The sequence below is a fragment of the Ascaphus truei genome, chromosome 3, assembly GCF_040206685.1.
Source record: "Ascaphus truei isolate aAscTru1 chromosome 3, aAscTru1.hap1, whole genome shotgun sequence".
NCBI lineage: Eukaryota > Metazoa > Chordata > Amphibia > Anura > Ascaphidae > Ascaphus > Ascaphus truei.
The window spans coordinates 301,436,376-301,463,875 of NC_134485.1; the positions used below are offsets into that span (position 1 = coordinate 301,436,376).

The following is a 27,500-nucleotide window of genomic DNA, read 5'->3' on the forward strand; positions in this document are numbered from 1 at the left end:
TGGAAGCTGACACACCTCTGACATCACTAACCATGGAGTCAGAGCCTGTGACCACTCCCATCCATACACAGGGCAAACCTCCATAATTACTGCTGGCATGCCCACAACTTACCAGGCCTTACTGTCAGCAGGAGAGATGACTGTAGCCATTTTACATGACCGCTACATTCTCCCCCTGGTGAATCCCATCGTCCTCGCTGGGACCGAAATTTGAATACCTTCCTCCAGGAAGCACTGTAACACAAAACATAATTGTTAACGTCACACAGATTGCACAATATAACAGAAAAATTACCACAGTGACATCTCGCCAAGCCCGCCCCGACCAGCAGCCACGAGCCCGCGTAATGCCTTAGTACCCCCTAATAGTAGTGACTCGGGTCAGGTTTTCTAACCTCCCTACCACCCATGTCCAGGACCGTGACATGATAATGCCTAGGCAGTCCCCTCTCGGGCCTATAGGTCACCCTGTGTTTATGTATGTTCCTCCCTATACTCCACACTCGCATCAGGTGATCTATTCTGTCCTCTGCCCTCCTTCCAGTAACTTCACTCCCCTTACTGACCAGATACATCTCAATAGTTTCCCTAAGCCACCTTTCTCTGTTCTCTTCTATCTCCTCCATGAGGGGTTCAGGGACATAAGGGTACTCCAACCCGTGGGAAGACTTATATCGAGCCATTATTGCCCGTTCCGCTCTACTGATCCTAGTCAGGTCAGCCCTACCTGCCCTCCCAGGTAGCACCCATGACAGGGGTTCGTCCGGATCCACAGGATCTGACAGTGTGTCGGGACCCATGGGCTCTATCTCCCTGTGCTCTATCTTTATCCACCGATCCTGCAACTCCCTATCTCTTTGCTCAGGGGTGAATTCTCCTTCGGCCCACCAAAAATCTACTACCTCCTCCCTACGGATGAGAAACCGCGTATGGTCCATCCAGGCTACATAGCCTTCAAAAAGTGGGGCCCACCAATGGTGTTCTTTGAACCTGTGTGAATCCCCTGAGTCACTCTTCCGCATCCACCCACGAAAATACCCCCGATGTCCGTGCCGACCGTGGTATGGACCACCGTGATGATCCCAGGGCCTTGTCCTCTGTTTTGTTGGTCGCAGGAGGCAACCACCGGCCTACCGCGGCCTTACCCAATTCTCCCCCACCCCGAGAAATGCCCTCTGTAGCGCAACTGCGCTGTCTTTCCCCAGTCCGTCTCTCCTCCCCCCCCCCCAAAGGTACGTCCACAAGTTCTAGGCTAGGCGGGGACCCCGTGGAACAGGTGATGGGGGCAGGGATTTTACCTAGGGCGTGGGGTTGGGCGTAAGGGCATGCGAGTGGGCGCCACGGGGCTACGACCCGTTCCCGGCTGTCCATGGATTGATCCAAGGAGGATAGCTCACTCTCCTCAGTCTGCGGTTCGCCCATCCAGCTCTTGGGTCCTTGAGGTGATCGGGGACCTTCACCCGATCGCCGAAGCGTCGCTGCATCCTTCCCGTCTGTTCCGCCGTCGCCACCGGAAGTGATGTCCTCTCCGGAACCGGAAGCGCCGCCATCTTGAGTTGGACCCCCATGCGGGATCTCTTCCTCGATGACGACATCCGGAAACTCCGCCGTCGTCTCCACCGGAAGTGGTGTCTTCTCCGCACGTGCGTCTTGGGCCTGGCACGGCCTTGTTTCCGCTACACCGTCTACCGGAGCAAGGTAAGTAAGGGGCCTTCTCTTACCATTCCGCAGGGGTGTAGGAGTCTCTCGCCCGTCGCCGCCATATCCTGGGGCGGAGGGACTCCGTCTCTCGGCTCGCCGATCTGCAGGGGACGCCCTGCTTTCCAGGCTGCTACTCACGCCACGGGGTGTCGTCCTCCCCGGTTCTCTCCTGGGCCTTGATTTCACCTCCGCTAGCTCGCGGAGATCCTCATCCGAGTAGTCTCCCTTCCCCGACTTAGGGGTCACCGATCGGGGCGATAGTCTCTTTCCAGTTCGGTCGGGGGGTGACCCGACCGTCTTGGTTGCTGCTGACCCAGCCGATTTAATCGACTCCAGTCCCCTTTCTCCGGGACTTGTACGACTGATCCACAGTGCACCAGGGGACTCGGCAGAGCGCCTAGCCGTATCCCCCGGGGGGTCAGCAGGTTGGATCGGAATGAACGTCGGCATTGGCCATAAGTATAATGTCCCGCATTGTGGGCAACGTGCCGCTGTATTGACCATGCCTCCGGGCAGCCCGCATTGAAGGCAGAGGCCGACCACCGTCTCAGTGTTGGCCACCCTGACTACCAGTACCCCGCCGGGTACCGAGTAGGGCTGGGTGGAGACCATAGTGCCCACAGTGGAGGAGCAGGCCATTCTTTTAATAGGGACCACTTTCTGTATGGGTCTCTCCAGGTCAGTGGTTCCTCGCAACTGACTGGTAGAAGTTGCTGGGCCTGCCACTTCCTGCTTCGGCTCCTCCCTCCGCTGGCATAGCTGGAACCCGCCCCCAGGGGTTGCAATTATGGGCGGTTCCCACAGGGGAATAGCATGCCCCTTAATTAAGGCCGCGCCTTTCTCAGTCCTGGTGGGCGCGGTCTGCGTTTTCGCGCCAGTTTCCTCATCAGAGTGGGATTCTTTGACCGCGGCTAGTTCCCGCCTTCTCCTGGCAGCCGCCTTGCGTGCAAAATATCCCTCCTTTTCGCACGTTACCTCCGCGGCCGGAACTACTTCTTGTAGTGGCGCCGTCTGGATATCAGTCCCTGGGCCCAGTGGGTGCATTCCCACAGGCCATAGTTGAAAGTCACTCCCCCTGGTGGAAATCAGGGGAGGGTCCCATAGACTAAGCGGTTGACTCAGCACAGGGGCCCAGTGAGTCACTGTCCATGAACGCGCAGCCATAGCTTTCGCGCCATGCCCCCCATCAGGGCGGGGCTCTGCTGTTCGCGCCATTCCCGGCCAGCTTTTTGCAAGTCCTGGATCAGCCAATTTCTCTGCGACTGGCCCACGCGGTCTCCCTAGCAAGCGGGAACCGCCATTTTGGATAGCTTTTAAGCCCGAAATGTCAGTTTGTTTTCTTTCCTCGCTGGGTTCCCCCCCCAGTTATCACAATGTCCTCACACTCCTCAAGGTTGGCACCTCGGTGTCCCAGACAGGACAAAAACGGGGCAGCCACAGCCTTCGCTCCACTCCAGAGCAGATTAGTTAGAGACAGCTCAGTGACAGTTTGCTCTTCAGTGGGGTGCACGCCACGGGTGCCTTCCCCATCAGCCTCTGGTCGCCATTTTGGGCTCTCCGCACCACGCGGATCCTCCATTCCTTGGGTTGTCACGCTCTCGTAGCAATTATCGTACATGGGGCTCCGCTCTGCGGGGCAGCCACCACACCAGTACAATAAAGATTTGCTCAGATGCACCACCACATGTGTACCTGATCTAGGCTGGACTCATGTTGCACTACCTCAGGCTAGGCTCACTCTCTCAGTGTCTGCTGTATCTCCTTCCTCCCAGTCTGTGCTCCCTACGGTAAGAGATCTGGAATGGGCTAGAGTACTCTGGGGCTCCCATGCAGTACTGGGGCATCTACCTCTCTTGGTCAGCCTAGCGCAGACCCTCTCCAGGATTCCTGACCACGTTAACAGGCTATCCCTTCTGGCGTCCTACCAACTAGCACTACCTCAAAGTGACTAGGACAGCTATAGCCCGGCTCCAAACCCCCAACTCCTTTCAGGCCCCTAGGTCGTCCCTGCGAACTGACAATACCCTGTCAGCCCCTGACCACCCCTAGGTCCGTCCCTACGCAGCACAGAGTGGCAGCAGACACTCTCCCTGTTTCCCAGTGTGCCTAGCTAGAGCCTGTCCTGTTGACAGATCTGATCTCAGTAGCGCCTCCAAATGTAACGGTTTTTGTGAACCGGTCTGACCCACCCAAACATCACATTGGCCCTGTGGTCTAACCGGTCCCCATTACAGTGTGATAGTGTCTGGTGGTGCACCTGTTGGCAACAGGACTCCTGAGCCTCCCGCATGATGGTGTGTGGGGAGTACCCGTCCAGACAGGCAGCTGAGGTAGTGGCTTGAATCCTACCTAGGTCCAGTGCAGCGCCTCCACCTCATCAGGGTCCCTTCGGTCACTTGGGGATGATCCTGGCGAGGAACTCCTCTGTGGTGCTCCTCTCTGTACAATCACTCCACACATGTACACGAGAGGGTTTGTAATTAAGAGCATCTTTATTGGACTGTGGGCCATGCTGCCCTCCACAATGGGGTGTATTAGACCTTCATTGTCACAGCACTTCCCTTTACAAGGTGTAGTTCTCCTTAAATTAGGGATTCCCTATCCCAGCCGGGATGTCTTTAATCTGTACCAGGTCCCTGGATACAGTCTTCCTGTTCAGCTACTAGAACATAACTCTTACTCCTCTCAGAACTGTGGCAGAACTAACTCTTAGACACAGTGCTGTGCCTTATGTATACTCTGGAAGCTGACACACCTCTGACATCACTAACCATGGAGTCAGAGCCTGTGACCACTCCCATCCATACACAGGGCACCTCACCAGGGTGTGAGGGCAAACCTCCATAATTACTGCTGGCATGCCCACAACTTACCAGGCCTTACTGTCAGCAGGAGAGATGACTGTAGCCATTTTACATGACCGCTACACCTGTATTTGCCTTGCTGCTTGTAAGTAGGGCTCTGATTTTTCCCATCTGGATGACCAGCGGTGTTCTCATTTGTCCATACCATTTTATGGCATAGTTCTTTTTATTTAATAAATAGTTTTTATAGTCACTAGGAGTCTCTATGTTATATGTGCAGTGTGTGTATTAGTGTAGACCTGTTTTAACCCTACAGTGTTGCACTATGATCTGTGTCCGTTTGTGTTTTTTCCCCTACATGGCCTGTCAAGCAAGTGTACTGATCCCCTGAGGAGTACAGGATTATCCAATGAACTTTTGGCGCCAGGTTTTTCTTTGTTTTCCTCAATGACAAATGTTACGTTTGGCGAAAACCAAACACTGCATTCGAACAGAAGAACCTCACCCCAACTGTCAAGAATGGTGGTGGGTGCGAGATGCTTCGGGCTGCTTTGCTACCTCAGGACCTGGACGGCTTACCATCATTGACAACCATGAATTCTCTAGGATCTTCTGATATAATACAGGAGAACATAAAGCCCTCCGTCCGTGAGCTGAATTTGAAACTAAAGTGGGTCATGCAGCAAGACAATGATCCTAAACATACAAGCACATCTACAAAAAATGGCTGCAGAAGAAATGCCACATTTTAGAATTGCCTAGTCGAAGTCCGGACCTAAAACAAATCGAAATGTTGTGGCAGGACCTTAAGCGGGCTGTCCATGAAAGGAAGCCCTAAAATGTCAATGAGTTGAAGCAGTTCTGTGAGGAATGGGACAAAAACGGATGTGAGAGACCGACCAGCAGTTACAGGAAGCGCTTAATTGAAGTCATTGTTGCTCAAGGGGGTGCCAACTGGTACCGAATCGAAAAGGTTCACATACGTTTCACACATTGATATTGAATGTTTAATCATTTGTGGATAAATAAATGTTGAAAAAGGATCATGTTTTTGTGTCATTTGTTTGATAAGGTTATCTTGATCTATTATTAGTACCTAGATTAAGATCTAATAACATTTTAGGTTTGAAATGGGTGAAAATCCTAAGGGGTTCACGGATACTGAAATATTCCTGATGACAAACAAGGGCTCACCGCATGAAAATTGTCCATCAAATACGAAGTCCTCTACCTAGCTGAGCGGAACAGGTAAAAAAAGTACTTGCTCCAACCCTATATAAAAAGGTCCTGCCTCTTATCCCTGAGCATTTTACGGTTTTCCCTAGTTCTAGGATGCATCTACAGTACACACACACCTTACTTCACTGTGTCACTGATCACGAGGTCTAAGGAGAGGGAACTAGACATGGCGGATTAATAGCCCAACTTCTATTGATATAGATCTAAATGCCCCATTTGGCATACTTAGCCACCAAAACAATTAATCCCATCTATTCTCTAATTTAATCACAACTACTACCCTTCAGCCCGAAATTCCCAAATCTCTTCAATGTTATCTGGGAGGGTACATGGTTTCATGGCCACTTAAATAATTTGTAGACTTCTATCATTGCTTGCAAACTTTTTGTTCCTCCTTGGCGATTTATGTACGGAAATGCTGTGCAAGTTAACTTTTACCAATATTCATTGAAGATTTGATCTGAATACAGCAGATATCACTTAAATATGCAGTTTGTGGGTTACATACAGTGCCATTGCGGTCCTGAGTGACTTCCTGTTTCGGTGCAGCACTTCTGGCGACAGTGCCACATGTGAGGGGAGTGAGCGGCCTACCAAATGATCACATGCCCCCGTAATCCCTATTAGCAAAATAGTAGGTGGATGAAAACCTTTTTTTTTTTTTTTTTTTTTAACCAGCCCCATACAGCCGAGAGGGCTTAACGCATTTGTGTCTAACATTTAAGTTAAGCAACAGATTGTATTTTCCAAAGTTCGGAGACCAACACAATATTAACCTGAACAACGTTTCATAGTTGTGGGTGTTTATATTCAGTAATGAAGGAAGAAAGATAGATCAAACGAACCTAGTTTGCAGAACTACAGTGAATTTTACCCTATGGAATCAGTGAAAACATCTAACAATTGTAAGAGAAAACATAAAAAATAAACACAGTACGAAAGGTACTAAATAGGCGAGAGTAAAGTATAACCTGTTTGTAAGAAATGAAATTCCCCATCCCAAGAGCAATGATTTGGATCAGTGAAGCAGAATAATAGCTCAGTGCAATGAAATTTTAACAAATATGCTGCTTGTGGCGACACTGGATGTGTGTAAAAGAAGGCTTGCAAAATATGACAAATGCAATAGCAAGACATGTTTATATTATGACCCTTTAATTTTTTTTGTTTTTGTCTAGTGGAGGAGGGGTAGAGTAAGCAGCCAGGGTCACTAACCAAAAAACACTGTATTCGCATACTTTCTCGATCATTGAGACCTTTAATGTAATTTTTTTTTATAATAAATGTGGTTACTTATTACAGGTTTACACATCCGAAAACTATGCAATCCAAGATTTAAATTTACTATACACAATAGTTCAGACTTTCAATTAAATAAATCACTTTTTACACACAGTATATGCCAGATGAAGAATCCACCACGTCTCTTTCCACAGACACATATTCAACCTTTAAAGCAGCAATCCTGCCGGAATCACAGATTATTGTATGTTCTTACAGCGTTGGAAGCAGGGGGCCCCTCCGGAGTGGATATGTGCTATATTCAGCTCCGCAAAGCCCATGGCTCCAGAAATATTTACCAATGAAGTTACTGGTATTCTACAGGGGACTTAAATAGCCATCCAATATGAAGCCGCAACACACAGTTTTATAGCTTCTTATTTGAATACAGGACCTGTTCGATTTGGAGGCCATATAGTTTACCCTGGGCAAAGCCAGTCACTTAACTACACCGGTAAGTATCTGGGGAGCCCCAGAGCTGAAAATAATGCAGTTGAGATCTGGAGGACACACTGGTTCCAATAATGTACACACAAAAAAAAAAAAAAAAAAAGAAGGATGCCAGAATTGCTGCTTCACAGTGCTAGCACTCAGCGACTTGTAAACAAGTGGCTTCAGACCCAGGAACATAGACGATATAAACAGACAACTTATAAGGACACAGACTATTTCAATATGCAGAAGACAGCTACAGGCCTTTCTCTTCCTCTCAGTCTGAGCAACAAGATGTCCGTGCCTAGCTCACTGCTTATTTGCCCTTTGGCCCCTGCTTGGGGCAAGTATTGTGCTGTACACCCCCAGTTTGTGCACCATTACAGTTTGCTTGGGTGGTGCTTTCTATTCAGCAATAGTAAGAGTTCAGGATGTTGGGGCAAGAGCAGATGGGCTTTAGGCTGCGTCCCTGCTGGTGCTGACCGCGCTCATGAGAGCGGTGATGTCACCAACTCTATGCATGAGCACCGGGTGTCCTGTCTATTTTGCAAGCGGAAGGGGGGGAGGGCATTGGGGGCATGTTGAGCACACTTTAAAGTAATTTTTTTTGTCTCCTCAAGCTTGGGAAGCGTGTGTGCCCGAGCGCGCGCACACCGTGTGACCGGGGACGTCAACATAAAGAGTACAAGAAGTAAAAGTGGCAAGTGCCGAGCGCACAGCACGCTCAGCACCAGCGGGGACGCAGCCTTAGTCTAATTTGTATAGGACTCTGAACACAGAAAAAATATAGAAATCGCATACACTGAAACATACATTAAAAAAATGGAGGTGAAATTGGGAAGCAAAGAAAAATAGGCACTTACAATGCAAGATTGAAGTTTAATCTCCAACTAACACAGAAGATAAAAAAATAAAAAAAAAAGATTTAACAACTACAGCTGTGTTGTGACCCATGTACAGTATAGCACTTGCTGCTGAATCTTGCAAAACAACAGCTTTTGGTTTTAAAGTAAAACATTTTTAGTTCACATTGCCTGGAGAGAAGGGACAAAAAACAAAATAAAGAGCGTTTAAGAAAAAAAATTACAAATCAGTAAATGGCCATTGTTGGTTCTGCTCGATTTAAGTAAGTAGGCAAACACTGTTACAGGAGAATAAAGGATGCATACTTCCAAAAGGAAGCTTATTCTCTGCCTGGAAGAGCCAATTTAATAACAGTCAAGAAGAACTCAAAGTGATTTGTGTTAACCTCACCCTCTGCAACTCCCACTTCTCTATGAGGTGTTCCACTTCACCTCCGAGTACTACAGTGTTGGTGTCATCCAAAAGCAAGCATCCATTTCTCACTTCAACAGTTCCCAATAGCTTTATTTTTGTGCCAGGTGGAGTGTTCAAGCTAGGAGAGAGGAAAAAGACATGGAATAAAATTAAAATAGTAGCTCTTTGTAGACTCTGCCAAGAAAAGCCATAATCACTTTAATTTCCTTTCAATGCAAAACAAACAAACACAATAGGTAAAAGCAGATGTGTTTTTTCAAAATGTATTCTTAAAAGCAGGTTCAGAACATGCTGTAATTTGAAGAAAAAAAATTGTTTGTCAATTTTGAATGCATAACTTGCATTGTACATAATGTAGGCCTAGTGACATTCAACTGTAATCTACCTGAAAGTAGGGACAGCATTTTAATTGAGATTGTTATTCCGTCTAACAGTAGAATGTATGGTATAACGGTAACCCAAATGCATATACACAATGATCCAAAGTAAAAATATGAACCTAATAAAAAAAAAATCAGTATGTACTATATAGATATGAAGATTACCAAACTTTTATAGGGTTTATGTAAATAAATAAAAAATGGTATTTATTGTTGGAGGTTCTACTGTTGGTCAACGCCTGACAAAGAACCACATGGGACTACAATCACAAAAGGAGTAAAGAACCACCCATGAGGAGGAGGAGGGGGGGGGGCAAACCAGAGTGACTGACAATCACGTCATATTCTGAATCGCAATTGTAAATAAAATGAGCTTCAGAGGCCTTAACTAAAATCTATTTAAAAAAAAGCAAACCATAAATACCTCTGTTTAAATCTATGAAACATACTGTACCGCTGTCAGTTTGATTTTTTCCTCTTTAGGTTTCACTTTTAAAGTAACAGTCCCTCCTATGACAAAAGTGAACTGCGACTTTCCCAAAACGTTTAACTATTCTATGATAAACAAAAACTTTGGAGGTTTCTTTATTACACTTTAAGGCCTATTTGTGCATTGTTTTTTTTTTTTTTCTGTAGCAACTGTAAAACTATCCTTACTCGTACAAAAACAAACAGCTTGGTGGTCCCGGACAAATGAAACATTTCTTTTTAACAAGATGGAAATGAATAAAATTGCTATTTTAACAGTGATTTACACAAAATAGTTAAAATATATATATACATATATCTTTTTTTTTTACCCGCTACATGGGACTACTTTTAATTCGAAGGGCCGGATGCACAATTGTCTGAAGTGGTGAATCTCAGTAACAATCAAATCAATGAAAGTTTTTAAGGGCATTTGACCATGAAGTTTAAAGGTTTGTTTTTTTGCTTGCAATTTTTCCCAGTTAATCAACATCTAATCAAGAGTATATATATGTGAAACAAAAACACACCATGTAGTTGTGCTCATGCTAAACTGGTTAGCATACCTTCAGCCAAGTATTCGGTAACAGTATTTTCAAAGCAATTGTTGAAGAAAACCTAAGCTGCAAACCTGTTTTATTGTTAAGTTACATGCAGATTGATATTCAATTACCATTTATACTCGAGTTTCAGGAGGCCTAAAATTCCACCATGGGTCAAAGCAATTCAACCATTAAACCCCTGCCAAGTTCTCACGTTTTAGATGTGGATTCCGCAGTAAAACGCCTTAATTTGTTATAGGTCCATCATTATTAAAACATGAATAAGTAAAACAGTGATGGTCGTTTTATGTTGCAATGAATTTACTCGAGAAATAAATGAGAACAAGAATGTGGTGTTTTTAGTGTGGTTTCTGTGCCAGAAGCTTGCAACACATGCAAATTCTATACATCAACTGGGAATCGTGTTTATTCTCACATTTGAACTATATCCACAAACCTGAGGAAGTGAATATTTATAGAAACCGTATTTTGAAACGGAAAACTGCTTGAAAATGTAGCAATTTTTATTGCAAGAAAATGACTTGCACACCAACTGATTGGGATAACACCTTATGTAGCTGCTTACAAGTCGATTCTATTAAAAAGAGACAAGACAAGGGATAGTCTGGAGAAAAAAAAGAACCTTATCTACATGTTCCAGCCTTAGCTGTGCGTGTGCCCTATGCTCATTGTCCCAATATGGGAGGCTTTAACTTTAATACATTTCCTCAAACTCCTTGAAGGTACTAAAACCACCAGTGTTGCAGCAAGCTGGACAGGTGTTCATTAATCAAAACTGCTGATCAACTGATAACCTTTTCTAGCAATTACATCTGGCCATTTCAAAGTAGTACAAACCTTAACAACAATTTAAATGCAAAGTCCTTCAGCTCTAAAGGGTACACCACCACTTACCTTATCTGGTATTTCCCCAGATATTGCCTTAACACTGCATTTATCCTTAACATATGCTTGGAAAACTATTGTGTTGAACATTTTTGCTCCATTGTTCTTATCTAGGACTGGGGAGCACAATCTTATATCCCTGCACCCACCTGCAGGCTGTCTCCCCCCCCCCTTTTTTTTACCTCTGCTTCGGCGTTCTGGGTGTCATGATGTCACGTTGCCATGGTAACGTGACATCACATGACGCTGCGTTGCCATGAAGACAAGAAAATTTTAAATTAGTACGCGCGGTCCCAAAAATCTTGTAATGTCCCAAAAGTGTAATTAAATTTCTCTGCAGCTCCTCACTCTCCCGTGATCAGCTATATATGTTTGTTGCCATGGAGACGCATCTCCAGAAGCAGTCTCAGTCAGGTTAAGTGCAATTTAGTTTACAGAGCTTCCCCACATTTAAATTAAGTGACTTCGGGAAGCGCACAGGGCCTCTGTGAATCCTGCGCCCCCCAGTTTGCGCATCCCTGATCTAGGAGGTGCTACATGAATGAGCCATGATTAGTGGCAAGTGCAAACATAAGGAATGGACCCTTAACAAAACAAATATGTTGTGTATGTTCTGTAATATTGTTTTCTTTAATGCTTGGGCCAAACTTGGAAACAATGTAATCTATGAACTACAAATACAGAAAAAAGTTTTGTTGATCTAGCATTTTTTACCTGAAATGTGCCACTTTTTACTATTTTGCCAAATAAATCTACTTTTGTTTAAAAATTATGCTTTCCTCAAAAGGAAAATGGCTAAAAAATAAAAAGTGGTTTCCAAAAGGCCTAGAGCAGGGGTGTCAAATTCACTTCATATGACAGGCATTATCAGATTTCATTGTATGTCAGTCATTCAGGCCATACATTTTCATAATACACCAGCTTGTTCCCCCACCTGCTTCCATTCCTCTCCAGCTTGTCCCCTCAACCCCCCCTCCCCCCCCACCACCACCAGCAGACCACGTGTCCTTCAGAGCTGGTCGGGCTGATCCAGAGAAGGCCTGCCACTACTATTGGCCTGGCAAGCCACACAATAGTTCTTGCTGCAGTAGATGCTCCTCTCCCCACATCAGATCTCCTTCATCTCTCAGCAAAGATGCACCCCTTTGGGCCTTAAGTTTGACACCCCTGGTCTAGAGTATGCCCTCCTTGAGGGCATCTGGCAAAAGATACATTTCTAGCTGTCCGTGTTTCTTACATATGTTTTTTTTTTTTGCAATGTACGCATTGCAGTTTTTGAACAAGACTTCCATGAGGACTGCTCCATTTCAAATACAGGCAAACACACCTGTGGTCTATAGGGCAAGTAATATCTACCCAAGATATAATTTAGGCACGTTAAAGCTTCAGTTCAAGATGCCATAAAAAAAAAAATATTCCATTCAATATGTGCATCAATAAAATCTGCACACTGAAAAATGATTAGCTAAGGTGCAGATTGATCCATTGTGTAATCGATCGCTTTGCTCGGGGTTATTTAATTCAGATATTGCTACTGTAGCACAATGCAAATTTCTGTGTGGAAGATCATGTGGCCAGGCAGTTACTAGATACAATTGGTGCACTGCTAGAGAGAGGGCAGGGCTCAAGAGCCAGAGCCTGTCATTAGGGGAAGGGGGTGGGACTGTCTGAAGACTTTTTTTTATGTATTCTAATTTACATTTGTTTCTATAGAAACCATTTAAACTTTTTTAAATGCTACGTGTATTTTCTCATTGTACAGAACCGATTTAAAAAAAAAAACATGTAGGATATTGCTTGAACTGCAGATTTAAAGTGAAAATGAGGTGCCACCTATTTTTCCAATGTATTGGAATGCTTAAGATGTATATAGAAATCCATGTCCTTGTTTCAACAACTCTCACCTGACTTTTGACAAGTATTTAAATTCTATGGCTGTGCAGCTTGTATGCCCATCAGTCATCTGCAAACGAAGCATTCTGGGAGCAGCCTGAGATTCTTCATTATCCTTTGGTGCAGAAACATTGCGGATTTTCTGAATTTGCAGCACACATGGTCCATCCAGCTATAAAGGGGAAAGCAAATTGGGCAGAATAAATGATCAGGAAAGAAAGCGTATTGGCCTGGATTTTGTTTTAAGGCCACCCACAAAAAGAAAAAAAAAAGAAAATACTGTGCAACATACAGCAATGATATTGTCTCAGAGGTTTCAACCTGCATTGCCCATAAATCACAGCATAGTACTTCCACCGCAGCCAAGGATTCTGGGTAGAGACAAGCAAATAAGCACTTGTAAATGTGTCACCAACATAGATCCATTTAAGCTCATGACTGCTGTTTTACACAGCTTTTACAGATAATCCTGGGTTAAACCTACAGTACAGGTATACCCCGCTTTAACATACGCAATGGGACCGGAGCATGTATGTAAAGTGAAAATGTACTTAAAGTGAAGCACTACCTTTTTTCCACTTTACAATGCATGTACTGTACTGCAAACATCATATATGTGCATAACTGATGTAATAACGCATTTGTAACCAAAATAAATACAGTAGGCTTTATTGAAATAAAATCTTTAATGTCAGCTGATTTTTCTTATGTGCCGACAGATACAACATGGATGAATGGAAAATTATTTTAAAAATATGTAGGAAGGATGAAGGAGAGGGCATATCTTCTACTGTACAGTATTTTTACTGAAAGAGCATGAAGGTGAGGTGCATTTATTTGACTGACTGATATATTTTTGGGACTTATTTTTTGTGACTTTGGTGAAAACAGTACAGTACAATACTGTACAGTACTGTACAGTGTTTTACAATGCTGTGCTTCCTTAGGCCGTGCGTCTAGTGCCCGCGACCGGCGACATCACCCATCCCCGCTAGCGAAAGTTATATTTCGCTTTGCGGCGGCATCGCAGACTCCCGGACATTTGATTTGTTCAGGGGCTATCACATGAGGTGACAGCCCTTGAAAATCAAATATTCCCGGCTTCCAAAGTCTGCTCCGTCGCATTGCCGCTCTCGCGCTTACTATAAGCGCACGCGGCGGCAATGTGTTTGTTTTTGGGCGGCATCGCCGGCACTATACGCACGGCCTTACTCAGGTCCTTGATCAGCTTGGCTTACACGCACGCACTACCTCAGTCACGCACGCACGCACTCCCTCAGTCACACAATCTCTCACGCACTCCCTCAGTCACACAATCACGCACGCACTCCCTCAGTCACACAATCACGCACGCACTCCCTCAGTCACACAATTACGCACGCACACGCAGACACACGCAGACACACACGCAGACACACACGCAGACAGACACGCAGACAGACACACTCAGACAGACACACACACACACACACACAGACAGAGACACACACACACTCAGACAGACACACACACTCAGACAGACACACTCAGACAGACACACAGACAGACAGACACACACACTCACACAGACACACTCAGACAGACACACACACTCAGACACACACACTCAGACACACACACACACACTCAGACAAACACACACACACACACACACACTCAGACACACACAAGCACAGAATGCAGTAGAAGAGGACCTCCTCCTCCCCCGTAGCCTGTAACTCACATGCAAAGTTCCGTTCTGCTGCAGCAGCAGCAGCAGGCTAGAGCGAGATCTGAGGAGGGAGGAGGAGAACGGAGGGAGAAAAGCCAGGAGCTGCAGTGCGGGCGGAATCACTGCTATAGCAGCTGATTGATGGCGCGCCCGATCACCCCCTTCCCCCTGCCATCCGGCCCGTTCCCCGTTACCCTTTAACTGCACTCCCACTCAGTTAGGGACCACAATGAAGGAGGTTGCTGTATTGGAGGTGCGCACGCACGCCGCCCCCTGGTGTCCGTACTCGCGAAGCACGTGTACGTACACAGGGGTATGGTGTAACTAAAAAAAAAATGTACGTACTTGCGAGTGTACGTAAAGTGGGTGTATGTAAAACGGGGTATGCCTGTACACAGTCATTTTGATCTTTTGGGTCAGTGTGAAGATGGTTGACAGTACAATACATTGTGAAGTTGTGTAAGGAAATTATAGAAAACTTTGAAACACACTAATGAAATATTCTGCAAAAAAAGGAAAAGTAGTCTGAACATTTTTCGCCCACTGTATTTACGTGTAAATAAATGAGAAAGGGCTATTTTCTCTTATCATGGTACTTTCCTTTTTTTTTTTTTTTTTTCCTTTTCCCCTATTACCGGTTCAAACAAAGAAACCAAGCCGATGGTCCCCTAATTAACTTTCCATGGAGTCTTCAATGTTAAAACAATCCCCTGAAACTGTGGTGGAAACGTAACTTTACAATTTATTTATTTATATATAAAATATTTTACCACGAAGTAATACATTGAGAGTTACCTCTCGTTTTCAAGTATGTCCTGGGCACAGAGTTAAGACAAATAATACATGGTTACAAATACAGTTACATAGATGAACAAGGTATACATTATACAGTATACAAGACATTGCATGCACAGTTAAAGAAAATATATATTATGGGCGTATGAAACAGTTACAGATCAGATTAAAATGTGAGACAGCCTTAGATTTGAAAGAACTTAAACTGGTGGTGGATGAGAGAGTCTCTGGCAGGTTGTTCCAGTTTTGGGGTGCACGGGAAGACAAGGAGGAACGGCCGGATACTTTGTTGAGCCTTGGGACCATGAACAATCTTTTGGAGTCTGATCTCAGGTGATAGGTGCTGCATGTGCTAGAGGTGAGGAGCTTGTTCAGATAGCTGGGTAGCTTGCCCATAAAGAATTTAAAGGCAAGACAGGAAAGGTGAACTTTGCGCTTAAACTCGAGTGATGACCAATCTAGTTCTTTGAGCATTTCGCAGTGATGTGTGTTGTAGTTGCATTGGAGAACAAAATGACAAATTGAATTGTAGAGGGTGTCAAGTTTGCTAAGGTGGGTTTGAGGTGCCGTGCCATATACTATGTCTCTATAGTCAATAATTGGCATTAGCATCTGCTGTGCGATGCGTTTTCTGACCAGGAGACTTAGGGAGGATTTGTTCCTGTAAAGTACCCCTAGTTTGGCATAGGTCTTGGTTGTCAGGGTATCAATGTGCATTCCGAATGTTAAGTGGGAGTCAAACCATAAGCCCAGATATTTAAAACTAGTGACAGGGGTTAGGGTGGTGTTAGCGTTGGTTCTAATCAGGAGCTCAGTCGCTGGAAGCTTTAAAAATTTAGTCTTGGTCCCAAATATCATTGTTACAGTCTTGTCAGTGTTTAAAAAAAGTTTGTTTTGGGAAATCCAATTTTGGAGTCTCAAAAAGTCAGACTGAAGTATGTATTGAAGGTCAGAGAGGCTATGGCTGTGTGCATATAGGATTGTCTCATCTGCATACATGTGTATTGAGGCTTCCTTACAAGCTGTGGGAAGATCATTAATGAACACTGAAAAGAGTAGGGGCCCCAGAACAGAGCCTTGCGGGACACCACAGGTGATATCCAGGGGGTTGGAGTTAGAGCCTGAGATGGACACACGTTGGGATCTTCCTGATTGGTAGGACTGAAACCAGTTTAAAGCATGTTTCCCTATTCCAGAGCTCTGGAGTTTGTTAAGCAGGATAGCATGATCAACTGTATCAAAAGCCTATGCAAAATCTAGAAATACTGCACCAGTGAGTTGTCCCCGTTCCATTCCACACTGGATTCCATTGCAAACTTTTAGCAGGGTAGTTACGGTGCAGTGTTTGGGACGAAAGCCAGATTGGAATTAGCTAGGGAAATTTGTCTTGGTATAGTAATCGCTTAATTGGGAGTGGACACATTTTTCCATGACTTTGGATAGGATTGGGAGAAGTGAGATTGGCCTGTAGTTTGAGACAGTGTTTTTGTCCCCTCTTTTGAAGATTGGGACAATTCTGGCAGTTTTCCAGGTCTTAGGGATATGGCCTGCAGACAGGATAGAGTTGACTATAGAAGCAATTGGTTTGGCAATGGCTGGGGCACCAAGTCGTAGGAACCTAGATTGTAGTAAGTCAGGTCCGCATTGGCTGCTTAGTTTTAGTTTGAAGAGATTACACAAGCGCTCCTCAGATACTGGACCAAATTGAAAATTGTGGGCAGTGTTGGAAGGGGGTGGGGCTATGTGGGTACTCCTAGGATGAGATTCAGGTTTGTGGTTTGGGCTGGTTTCGCTAATAAGTTAGTGGCACACCCCACAAAGTAATCATTGAATGCATTTGCAATGTCAGTGGGGTTTGTCAGAGTAATATCCCCCTTAGTTATATTACTTGGTTGTTGATGGTCAGGAGGCTGAAATATATTGTTGATAACCTTCCAGAAGTTAGCTGGGTTTGATGTATTTTGGTGGAGATTGTCAGAGTAATATTATGCTTTTGCATGCCTTGTTTGCCTTGTGCACATGTTCCGCAGGCATCTGTAGTGATTGAGATCCTTGGTAGTGCCAGTTACTTTGTAGCTTTTCCACAAGGTATCCCGGAGCTGGTAGAGTGCAATAAGGTCAGGTGTAACACATGGAAGATGGGCCCCCCGTACCCTTATTTTGCGTAGTGGAGCATGGGTATCGCAGAGTTTTAAGAACTCGGATTGGAAATAGTCGAGTGCAGAATCAGGGTCAGGAATTAAATCGATTCTGTGCCATGGGCAGTTGGTAAGGTCATCCAGAAACTGTTGTGGGTTAAAGTTTTTAAATGTTCTAGTGAGGAGAACTTTAGGGCTTGAATGGGGCGGTTTAATTTTCCTTACACAGTACACTATTGCATGGTCACTGAAAATATCAGGAAGGATGCCAGAGGATTGGATTCTGCTGGGGTTTGAGGAGAGAATCCAGTCTAGCAAGGAATGGTTATGTGATTTCAGGTTTGTCCGTGTGGGTTGGGAAATGAGTTGTGATAAGTTAAGTGACTTGAGTTGTATCTGGATTTTTGTGGTTTTTAGCCAATTGAAGTTGAAATTACCAAGAACTAGCAGCTCACTCTTCGCATTCAGAGAGAAAGTGGAGCCAAGAAACTGGGTGATATCAGTCAGGGATTGTAGAGGGGCTTTAGGGGGGCGGTAGATACCAGCGAGCAAGATTGGCTTAGAAAAGGGGAGGCAGATTTTGCCAACTAAAATTTCAAAAGAGGGTGGGCTTGGGGGGCAATTTAACAGTGTAAATTGTTGTGTCTGCAATATAAAATAACACCCCTCCTCTCTTTGACCTATCTCTACTAAAAATGGAGTATCCCTGAATGGCGATATTTGCATTTCCTGCAGGTCATGTAAATTGATTGGACTAAAATTGTAAATGACAAACAGAAGAAGATAGATAGATTTCAGTGCTTCTGCATCTGTCATTTACAAAATATATAGACCCGTTAAAAAAAACGCACAAAACAAAAACTAAAGGTAAAGGGAGGGTGCAAACTGACCAAAAAGATAGAGAAAGGAAAAAAGGGACAGGCACACCTATATGCAAAAAAGTGACATTTATTGATTCAACATTTCAGTCCCCACTTTGAGATAGGTCCCACCCAGTTGGGACCGAAACAGCGAGTCAATAAATGTCCCTTTTTCGCATATAGGAGTGCCTGTCCTATCAATAAAGCCAGCCGATTTTATTATGTAAAATTCTTTGTGTAACGTAATTATACTGATAATGTATTGCTTATACAAGTTCTATTATCTGGAAAAATATTTTTCTATATTATCCGCTTTCAAACAAAGAAAAAGTAGGAGAGGCGGTACAGAACATAATGGAGTGTTAACATTAATACAAGTTAAAAGCAGAGACAGAAACAAAAGGATGACGTATAGTAAGCTCTGGCACTATAATCACAAGATGGTGGTTTGTGAGTAGATTTTAATCAACCTGGTTGAAGCTTTCAATGATGCACTTGGAAGTATAAACTACACTATGCTTAAGTTCCTTTAAAGGAACAATGACTTTCGTATGCCTTTATGTAATCGCTTCTATTATTTTTCAAAGCACATGACCTTGCTCTGCCTACTGATCCCATTTGATTCTATTTAGCCACTTAATTGTGTTGCAAATTGCAAAACATTGACCAGAAAGACCAAATCTCTTCAAATTGATCCAGAGACTTGTGTATGTAATGAGGTAACTTCTACATAGCATAAATGTCCCAAACTCTGATCAACCAATCCCCTAATAAGGGCACAGGCGTTTGTTTCAATAACACCAGGGTGTTACACCTTGCTTCATTTAAGAGGTGAAGAACTATGAATTTCTTTCAAATTTTACCAGGTCTCCCCTTTTGGCTTCCACCTCGGCCCCCTTACCTCCGTGGGTGCCGCCGTAGGCAGGGGGGTGCAGGGAGGTTGAGGGAGGGGCGACTGGAGTCCACGGCGGCTACCGTGCAGGGCGCCGACATGATGTATGTGCATGCGCAGCCCATAGAAGGTATGCCAGCCATAACCAGAAGGCTTGCACATGCACAGTAGCATCCAAAGCGGCAGCCATTACAGGGAAAGGATCCATGCAGGGACTACAAGTCCCATGAGCCTTAGGGGGCTGATAACATGTGGCCCACAGCAGCCAATAGGGCTGCCAGAATCCTCTGCAACAAGATAGATACTTTTGGCATAAATGAGACCACACCAGTCGGAGCTGGGAGAAGGAAAGGGTAGGGTGTGTGCAGGGCGTCTGTGTCCCCTGCACTAAGCCAGAGACCCCCATAGGCCCCGACTACCCTAAGCTTGTGGTTACTGCAGGGACAGGCCCATTAGATAGGGACACTGCTCCAAGTGTGAGCGACAGCCAGGACGCGGCGGCGAACTGACAATCCGGTGGTCTGGGACCAGATCACTCCACATATAAAAGAGACTTAATGGTGGGACCCTCCAGCTGGACACCACCCCACGTGGAGGCAGACTCATCACGGACGACGACGGCGAGGGACCGGATAGCCCCTTTATCTTCAGTTGGCGCTACCGGGTGCTGGAATACCTGGAAGGTATCGCCCCTACACCGACAAGTGCACCAACTTTTACACGGGTTGTGGGCAGCGCTGTCACACACGCTTTGGATGGTTGACTCTTGTGGAGACCAGGGTGGTTGGGTGCCATGGGGCACGTCAGTACTTTGGGGAAATATCCCATCCAAGGATGGACACTGTTGGAGGGCACTGTGGGGTTACGGCCATGTATGGCCTATTTGGTGTGGGAGGTATATTGTTATTTCCATATGCATAAAGTAAACTGCTATCTATCATTCATCTATTACCAGACACACCCCATGCTCCCAGCAGCAGAGGTTCAAGTCTTTTGTGAGCCACAGGTAGCGCACCAAACACACAATAGCCACCACATCACCCATAGGGCGGGGGAAACTGCGCTACATATACATATAACTCACTATGTTATCCCTATTTAACAGAGCCACCAATGCATCCCGAGGGACTTCTAGCCATGCAATGAACGTTATTTTACTTCATACTTCTTCTGTCCAATAAGTTGAGATCAGAGGATGTGTACCAAATACAGGAGCATTAGCCTGCCCCAACCCCCATCCCCATCCTCTCGAGCAGTGAGATGAGTTCAGAAACAGGCGACTTATGAGTTCAATCTATATATGCCGAAGTAGTCAACTGGAACGTTTTCTGAAGAAATTCCTCATTGAAGACAATGGGTAAAGTCGCGAAAGGTCCTGAAGGAGTCCACGGAGACGTGTTCCAGTATCCAGAACCAGATGGTGGTGATATATTCACAAACTGCCTTTTAACTATTTGCATCTTGTGAGCGCGATTACATCATCACGACGACGCCGCGCACGCGCAGAAACCTACACCAAGCGCGGGAATACAATCGGCGGCCATTGGAAGTGAGAGCTGGATTTTGGACTACACACAGACAGCGAACGGAGCCTTATACATCTGGTTCCTGGTGATCGTGTCTGGCAGCCCTGAAGGAGTCCACGGAGACGTGTTCCAGTATCCAGAACCGGATGGTGGTGATATATTCACAAACTGCCTTTTAACTATTTGCATCTTGTGAGTGCGATTCCTACCCCCCCCCACCCCCCACCCCCATCCTCTGTTTTAATAAATTTTATGCAGTATTATGCTATGGGGCGTGCGCTCTCTCTCTTTTTCTGTCTATGTATATGTATATGTATATGTATATGTATATATATATAATCAAAAAATAAATAGATGATACCGTTCTATGGCTAACGAAATGCTTTTATTTGTGCGAGCTTTCGAGATACACTGATCTCTTCTTCCGGCGATGTTACAATGCATGCAACGCATTGTAACATCGCCGGAAGAAGAGATCAGTGTATCTCGAAAGCTCGCACAAATAAAAGCATTTCGTTAGCCACAGAACGGTATCATCTATTTATTTTTTGATTATTGAAGCTCGGCTAACACGGTACTGATACCTCTACATGTATATATATATATATATGTATATATGTATAATGTGTGTGTGCATCTGTGTGTGTGCATCTGTGTGTGTGTATATGTGCATGTGCGTGTGCATTGTGTGTGTGTGTATGTGTATATATGTGTGTGTATATATAATGTGTGTGTGTGTGTGTGTGTGTGTGTGTGTGTGTGTGTGTGTGTGTGTGTGTGTGTGTGTGTGTGTGTGTGTATATATATATATATATATGGTGTGTGTGTGTATATATGTGTGTGTATATATATGTGTGTGCGGGTGTGTGTATATATGTGTATGTGTGTGTGTATATATATGTGTGTGTGGGTTTGTGTGTGTGCGTGTGCGTGTGCGTGTGCGTGTGCGTGTGCGTGTGCGTGTGCGTGTGTGTATATTTATCAAAGTTGCACAATGTTAATAAATAATTTATTCTCACCACATGTCTTTTTTTTTTTCATTTTTAAAATATTATACACACACACACACACACACACACACACACACACACACACACACACACACACACGTTCCCCAGTGACACACAAACACACAGAACACTTCAAAGTGACACACACACACACACTGACAGCTACCAAGTGACACACACACACACACACACACACACAGTGATACCCGCCTCCCTAGCGCGCTTGCTGTCTCCTCTGTCAGGACAGCAAAAAGCTCCAGGTAGCGCGAGCGTTAGCAAGCGAGAGCACTGCTCAGCGATGCTCAGTGCACTATGTCCGAGGCCTAAGAAACAATGTACTCCATGAGTCTTAATGCAAAGCTATTTTCTAATTTTTCTTTACATTTTTGTAATATTTTTAGATGTAAAGCATGTGACTATGTATAATTTTACATTTTTACCTAAACGGCCAATCGTTTGGTTCTCCTGTTATAACGCAGTCAAAATCCTTATTGTGTGCTTAACTGAATAGCTGCTTTAGTCAGTCAGTTACATAGCAGCTACAATGTATCCTAATATTACAAAAGTTACATTATCTTGTTACAGTTTACAGCTCAATGGGCTGGGAACATTTGCAATAAATTATCCCAAACGGGAAATTGTTACAAAGATCTTGCTCTACTTGGGAGGTGTGCTAAAACCTGCTATAGAAATCAAAGGATGCATTAAAATGGTATTAGGAGTTGAATAATAATAATAAAATAAAAAGTCACAAATATCCAATACTACAGAAACTACTTATTTAAAAAAACAATATAAGATGTCACAAGTTTTGCTGCTTTAACTTGTCAAGGAAAGAAAAAATAGGTTTACAATACTTACAAGATCAACATTTAAAACCCTTTTTCAAATACAACACGAAAAAATGAATACCTGCATGCCAAGAAATAATATTCAATTAGAATTGTGTGTGTAATAACTCAATTTAACATACCAAAAAAAAAAAAAAATATTTGTAGTTTATTTTCTTCCAGCACTGCAGAAATAGTTGTACTGCAGTGAACACAACACTATATCAGAATCAAAACATTGCCTATTAACTTGGCATCCTAACAAATGTGCAGAGAAGACAAGCCATTCTCCCATCACTTATTAAATAAATCAACTGTGTGTTGGAGGGGCCTTCAATAAAATTAACCTTCATTTACACTTTTGCATGCGGTGATGTTTTTAAAAGTGTGTTCACGTAGAAGTCTAAATTACAATGGAGGGCAGATTACAGTTGTATGCATGCCACAATGTGTCTTTTTTTTCAACATTGCTTTATTATACACGTGTTAGAAACCAGAGGTGTTCCACAGATGTTTCTATTTTATGATAAAGAATTCCTCTTGTATACTTCTGCATTGTAGACAGTGTTGCACCCAATATTTTCATGCAGAATGAGTGCTAGCTCTAAACATTTGACAATAGAGTTCTAGTATATGAAACGTCGCTGACATTTACTGCTAAATCGCTTTCCTTCCTTGTACTATGATGAGCAGTAGAGCTAGACCACTGATAATTCTGTTGTCAGCAACCAAATGATCCCAATGTTCTTGTTACGTGCTTTATTGAAGATAACACTCAAGGTCACAAGCAACTCGAACAGGGATTAGTTGAAGAATCCTATTAATATTAACATTTTGATAAGGGAAATAACCCCACTAGAATATGGGGTTTCTTTTAATTATATATAAGAGAAAAAAGAAGGAAACTTACTTTTGGGGTAGGAATCCTCCATTTAGAATGAGAACTAAGATAGAAGAAAATGGCCTACAGCTACTTCCAATAAACAAGGTGGGGAGCAACTTGCTATTCTCACCAGCCCTATGCTTTCCAGATGCTCAAGCAGCTGTTTCATTTTATTGTCCACTACTAGAAAGTTTCACAATGTGAAAAAGATATTATAAAAGGTGATACAATATATATAAAATAAAGGATAGTGTAAATTTAAAACATGTGCGTTTGTGGTTTACAAAAAATATTTAAAATTACAGTTGCTTTCCCTCCCATTTTAAGCCAGTAATATAGTGGGGGCGTGCGCGCCTGTGCGAACACTCGTGAACACGCTCTGGTGTGTGTGACTGGGTAACCATGTCACTTTGAAGTGGTCTGTGTCACTGGGGAAGCGCTGTGTGTATGTATGTTTATGTGTGTATATTATATAATATTTTAAACATTAAAAAAAAGACATGTGAGAATAAAATGTATGAACATTGTGCAATATTTGATATATACACACATAGGAAATAGCCGTGTTAGTCCAGTTTCGATAGTGCAGAATAAATTAGTTCAGTATTATAGTCGGTGATATAGGTACAAACATGAGAAATGCTTATCGCTCTCCATAATTACTTCTAATAACATAAAAACTCATGATGCATAGGGAATAAATATACATTAGCACAGAAAACTAGTCAGGATGAGAATCCTAGCTAGAAAAAGAAACCCACAATTGCACTCTATGGGGGACAACACTAGGTGGGACAAAATATAAACCCAAGCTAGTAGCCTAAAGTGCCAAAAGACGCAAAACAAAAAAAGTTTATTGGCATATAATAGGGAATATACATGTGGAGGTACAGGGTAAATGTGTGAAAATATTAAAATTAGGTGGTGCTAACCCGATATTCTCGAGGGTATAAGGCTCCTCTGAAGCCCACTAGGTGATACCTTTTTTTATTTGGACCAACAATTTATGTCACATACACATAGTGTTATCACTGCAGCAAGGGATTCTGGGAAATGACATGCAAATGAACACAAAGTGCCACCTTGTGTCTCAAGACCACATTACATGTTAAACTCTTAAGCCAATGCATGCTGCTTTAAACACAACTTTTAAAAAAAAGCCTGGGATGAGATGCAAAGCCAATAAACCCACTCACAGACAGTTTCGACCTTGTGGGTCTCATCAGTGTGAGGTTGGTTCTACTGGATTTTCTTGGCTTTGCATCTCATCCCAGGTTATGTTTAAAAGCAGCATGCATTGGCTTAAGGGTTTAACCATGTTATGTGGTCTTGAGACAAAAGGTGGCACTGTGTGCTCATTTGCATGTCATTTCCCAGAATCCCTTGCTGCAGTGGTAGCACTGTATGCTAGCAGATAATAGTGAAAAGCAGGTTTGCAGACCTGTCTAAAACGTGAATGTGCTCACAAGTAATATTTTTATATGCTATACGGCAGAGGGTTTTGTCACCTTTTCACCCACCATAACTTAAAAAAATAAAAAATATATATACTGTACACACATACATATACACACATACATATACACACACAGTTGTGTGAAAAAGAAAGTACACCCTCTTTGAATGCTACGGTTTTACATATCAGGACATAATCTTAGCAGGTCTTAAAATTAGGTAAATACAACCTCAGATGAAAAACAACACATGACATATTACACCGTGTCATGATTTATTTAACAAAACTAAAGGCAAAATGGAGAAGCCATGTGTGAAAAACTAAGTATACTTTATGATTCAATAGCTTGTAGAACCACCTTTAGTAGCAATAACTTGAAGGAATTGTTTTCTGTATGACTATCAGTCTCTCACATTGTTGTGGAGGAATTTTGGCCCAATCTTCTTTACAACGTTGCTTCAGTTCATTGAGGTTTGTGGGCATTTGTTTATGCACAGCTCTCTTAAGGTCCAGCCACAGCATTTCAATCGGGCTGGGGTCTGGACTTTGACTGGGCTATTGCAATACCTTGATTCTTTTCTTTTCAGCCATTCTGTTGTAGATTTGCTGGTGTGCTTGGGATCATTGTTCTGTTGCATGACCCTATTTCGGCCAAGCTTTAGCCGTCGGACAGATGGCTTCACATTTGACTCTAGAATACTTTGGTATACAGAGGAGTTCATGGTCGAATCAATGACTGCAAGGTTCCTAGGTCATTTGGCTGCAAATCAAGCCCAAATCATCACCCCTCCAACACCGTGCTTGACAGTTGGTATGAGGTGTTTGTGCTGATATGCTGTGTTTGGTTTTCGCCAAACGTGGCGCTGTGCATTATGGCCAAACATCTCCACTTTGGTCTCGTCTGTCCAAAGGACATTGTTCCAGAAGTCTTGTGGTTTGTTCAGATGCAACTTTGCAAACCTATGCCGTGCTGCCATGTTCTTTTTAGAGAGAAGAAGCTTTCTCCTGGCAACCCTTCCAAACAAAGCATACTTGTTCAGTCTTTTTCTAATTGTACTGTCATGAACTTTAACATTTAACATGCTAACTGAGGCCTGTAGAGTCTGAGATGCGACTCTTGGGTTTTTTGCAATTTCTCTGAGCATTGCACGGTCTTATCTAGGGGTGAATTTGCTGGGACGTCCACTCCTGGAAAGATTGGCAACTGTCTTGAATGTTTTCCACTTTTGAATAATCTTTCTCACTGTAGAATAATAGATTTTAAATTGTTTGTAAATGGCCTTATAACCCTTCCCAGATTGATGGGCAGCAACAATTGCTTCTCTAAGATCATTGCTGATGTCTTTCCTCCTTGGCATTGTGTTAACACACACCTGAATATTCCAAACCAGCAAACTGCAAAAACTTCGGCTTTTATAGAGGTGGTCACACTTGCTGATCAATTAATCAAGGGCATTTGATTAGCAGCACCTGTCTGCTACTTGGCGTCTCCATTTTGGCTTTATTTTTGTTAAATAAATCATGACACGGTGTAATAAGTCATGTGTTGTTCATCTGAGGTTGTATTTACCCAATTTTAAGACCTGCTAAGTAACTGATATGTAAAACCATAGAATTCAAAGAGGGTGTACACACAGTTTTCACAGTCTTTCCCCCCCCCCCCCCCTCGATCGTCCGGCTCCATGCCGTGCGCGCGCGGCCCTAGTATACAATGGCTGGCTAACCACAGTCAACTATAAGCGTCGCTCGTGCCTTAGAAACTGCACCACATCTGCTGCCTTAGCACATTTTGTTGCTCTGACCTGTTTTTATCAAAGATGCAGAAATTTAAGGATAAAAGGAGAGGAATTAGAAAATAATTTTCATAGAAGCAGTGTCATGGAAACTGCTAGCACAAGGGATTCATTATGCTTTTTAAAGACATATAAAAACATAATTAGGCAATGATTTTAGCACAAACCACAGCATTCTATATTTATTGGAAGAGTGCAATAATTTGCCTCTATATTAAAAGTGAAAACACTTATTAAAAAAAAAAATTTAAGTGTTAGATCGTGAACAATCACTACTACTGAAATGTGTATTTTTTTTTTTTTTAAACAAATACAATTTCATATTAGACTCTTCCAAGTACAGTAGATGTTTTTTGTAGTCTCCAGTACTGAATACAATTCAAGCAACTACCAATGTTCAAACAATTTTCCTGTGAGCATCTTAGACAGAATATTGTTTTTCTAAATACAGGCTGTAGATTGTGTGCATACCCCATAAAGTGTGATTATATAATCTCATCAAAGCAGAGTCCTGGAACCTATATTCACATAATGTATAATTATACACAAACAAAAATGGAAAGTTAGGGAGTTAGTACCAATATAATTAGCTATTTCATCTTTTAAATACAATAAATATGCCTATGGGGCTGATCTAGCCCTAGGTCAAAAACACTATATTTGCATTAAGCAATAGTTCAGC

At 43.3% G+C, this 27,500-nt stretch overlaps 1 protein-coding gene across 1 annotated transcript in view; it reads right to left on the reverse strand.

The window, feature by feature from the left end:
* Positions 1–27,500, reverse strand: part of TDRD3 (tudor domain containing 3) — a 277,196-nt gene that overhangs the window by 161,938 nt on the left and 87,758 nt on the right. The window contains exons 4-5 of the mRNA XM_075591037.1: positions 12,936–13,096; positions 8,712–8,853 (exon numbers count right to left, since the gene is read on the reverse strand). Of these exons, the coding sequence (XP_075447152.1) occupies positions 8,712–8,853; positions 12,936–13,096 (303 nt within the window). The remainder of the gene's footprint in view (positions 1–8,711; positions 8,854–12,935; positions 13,097–27,500) is intronic.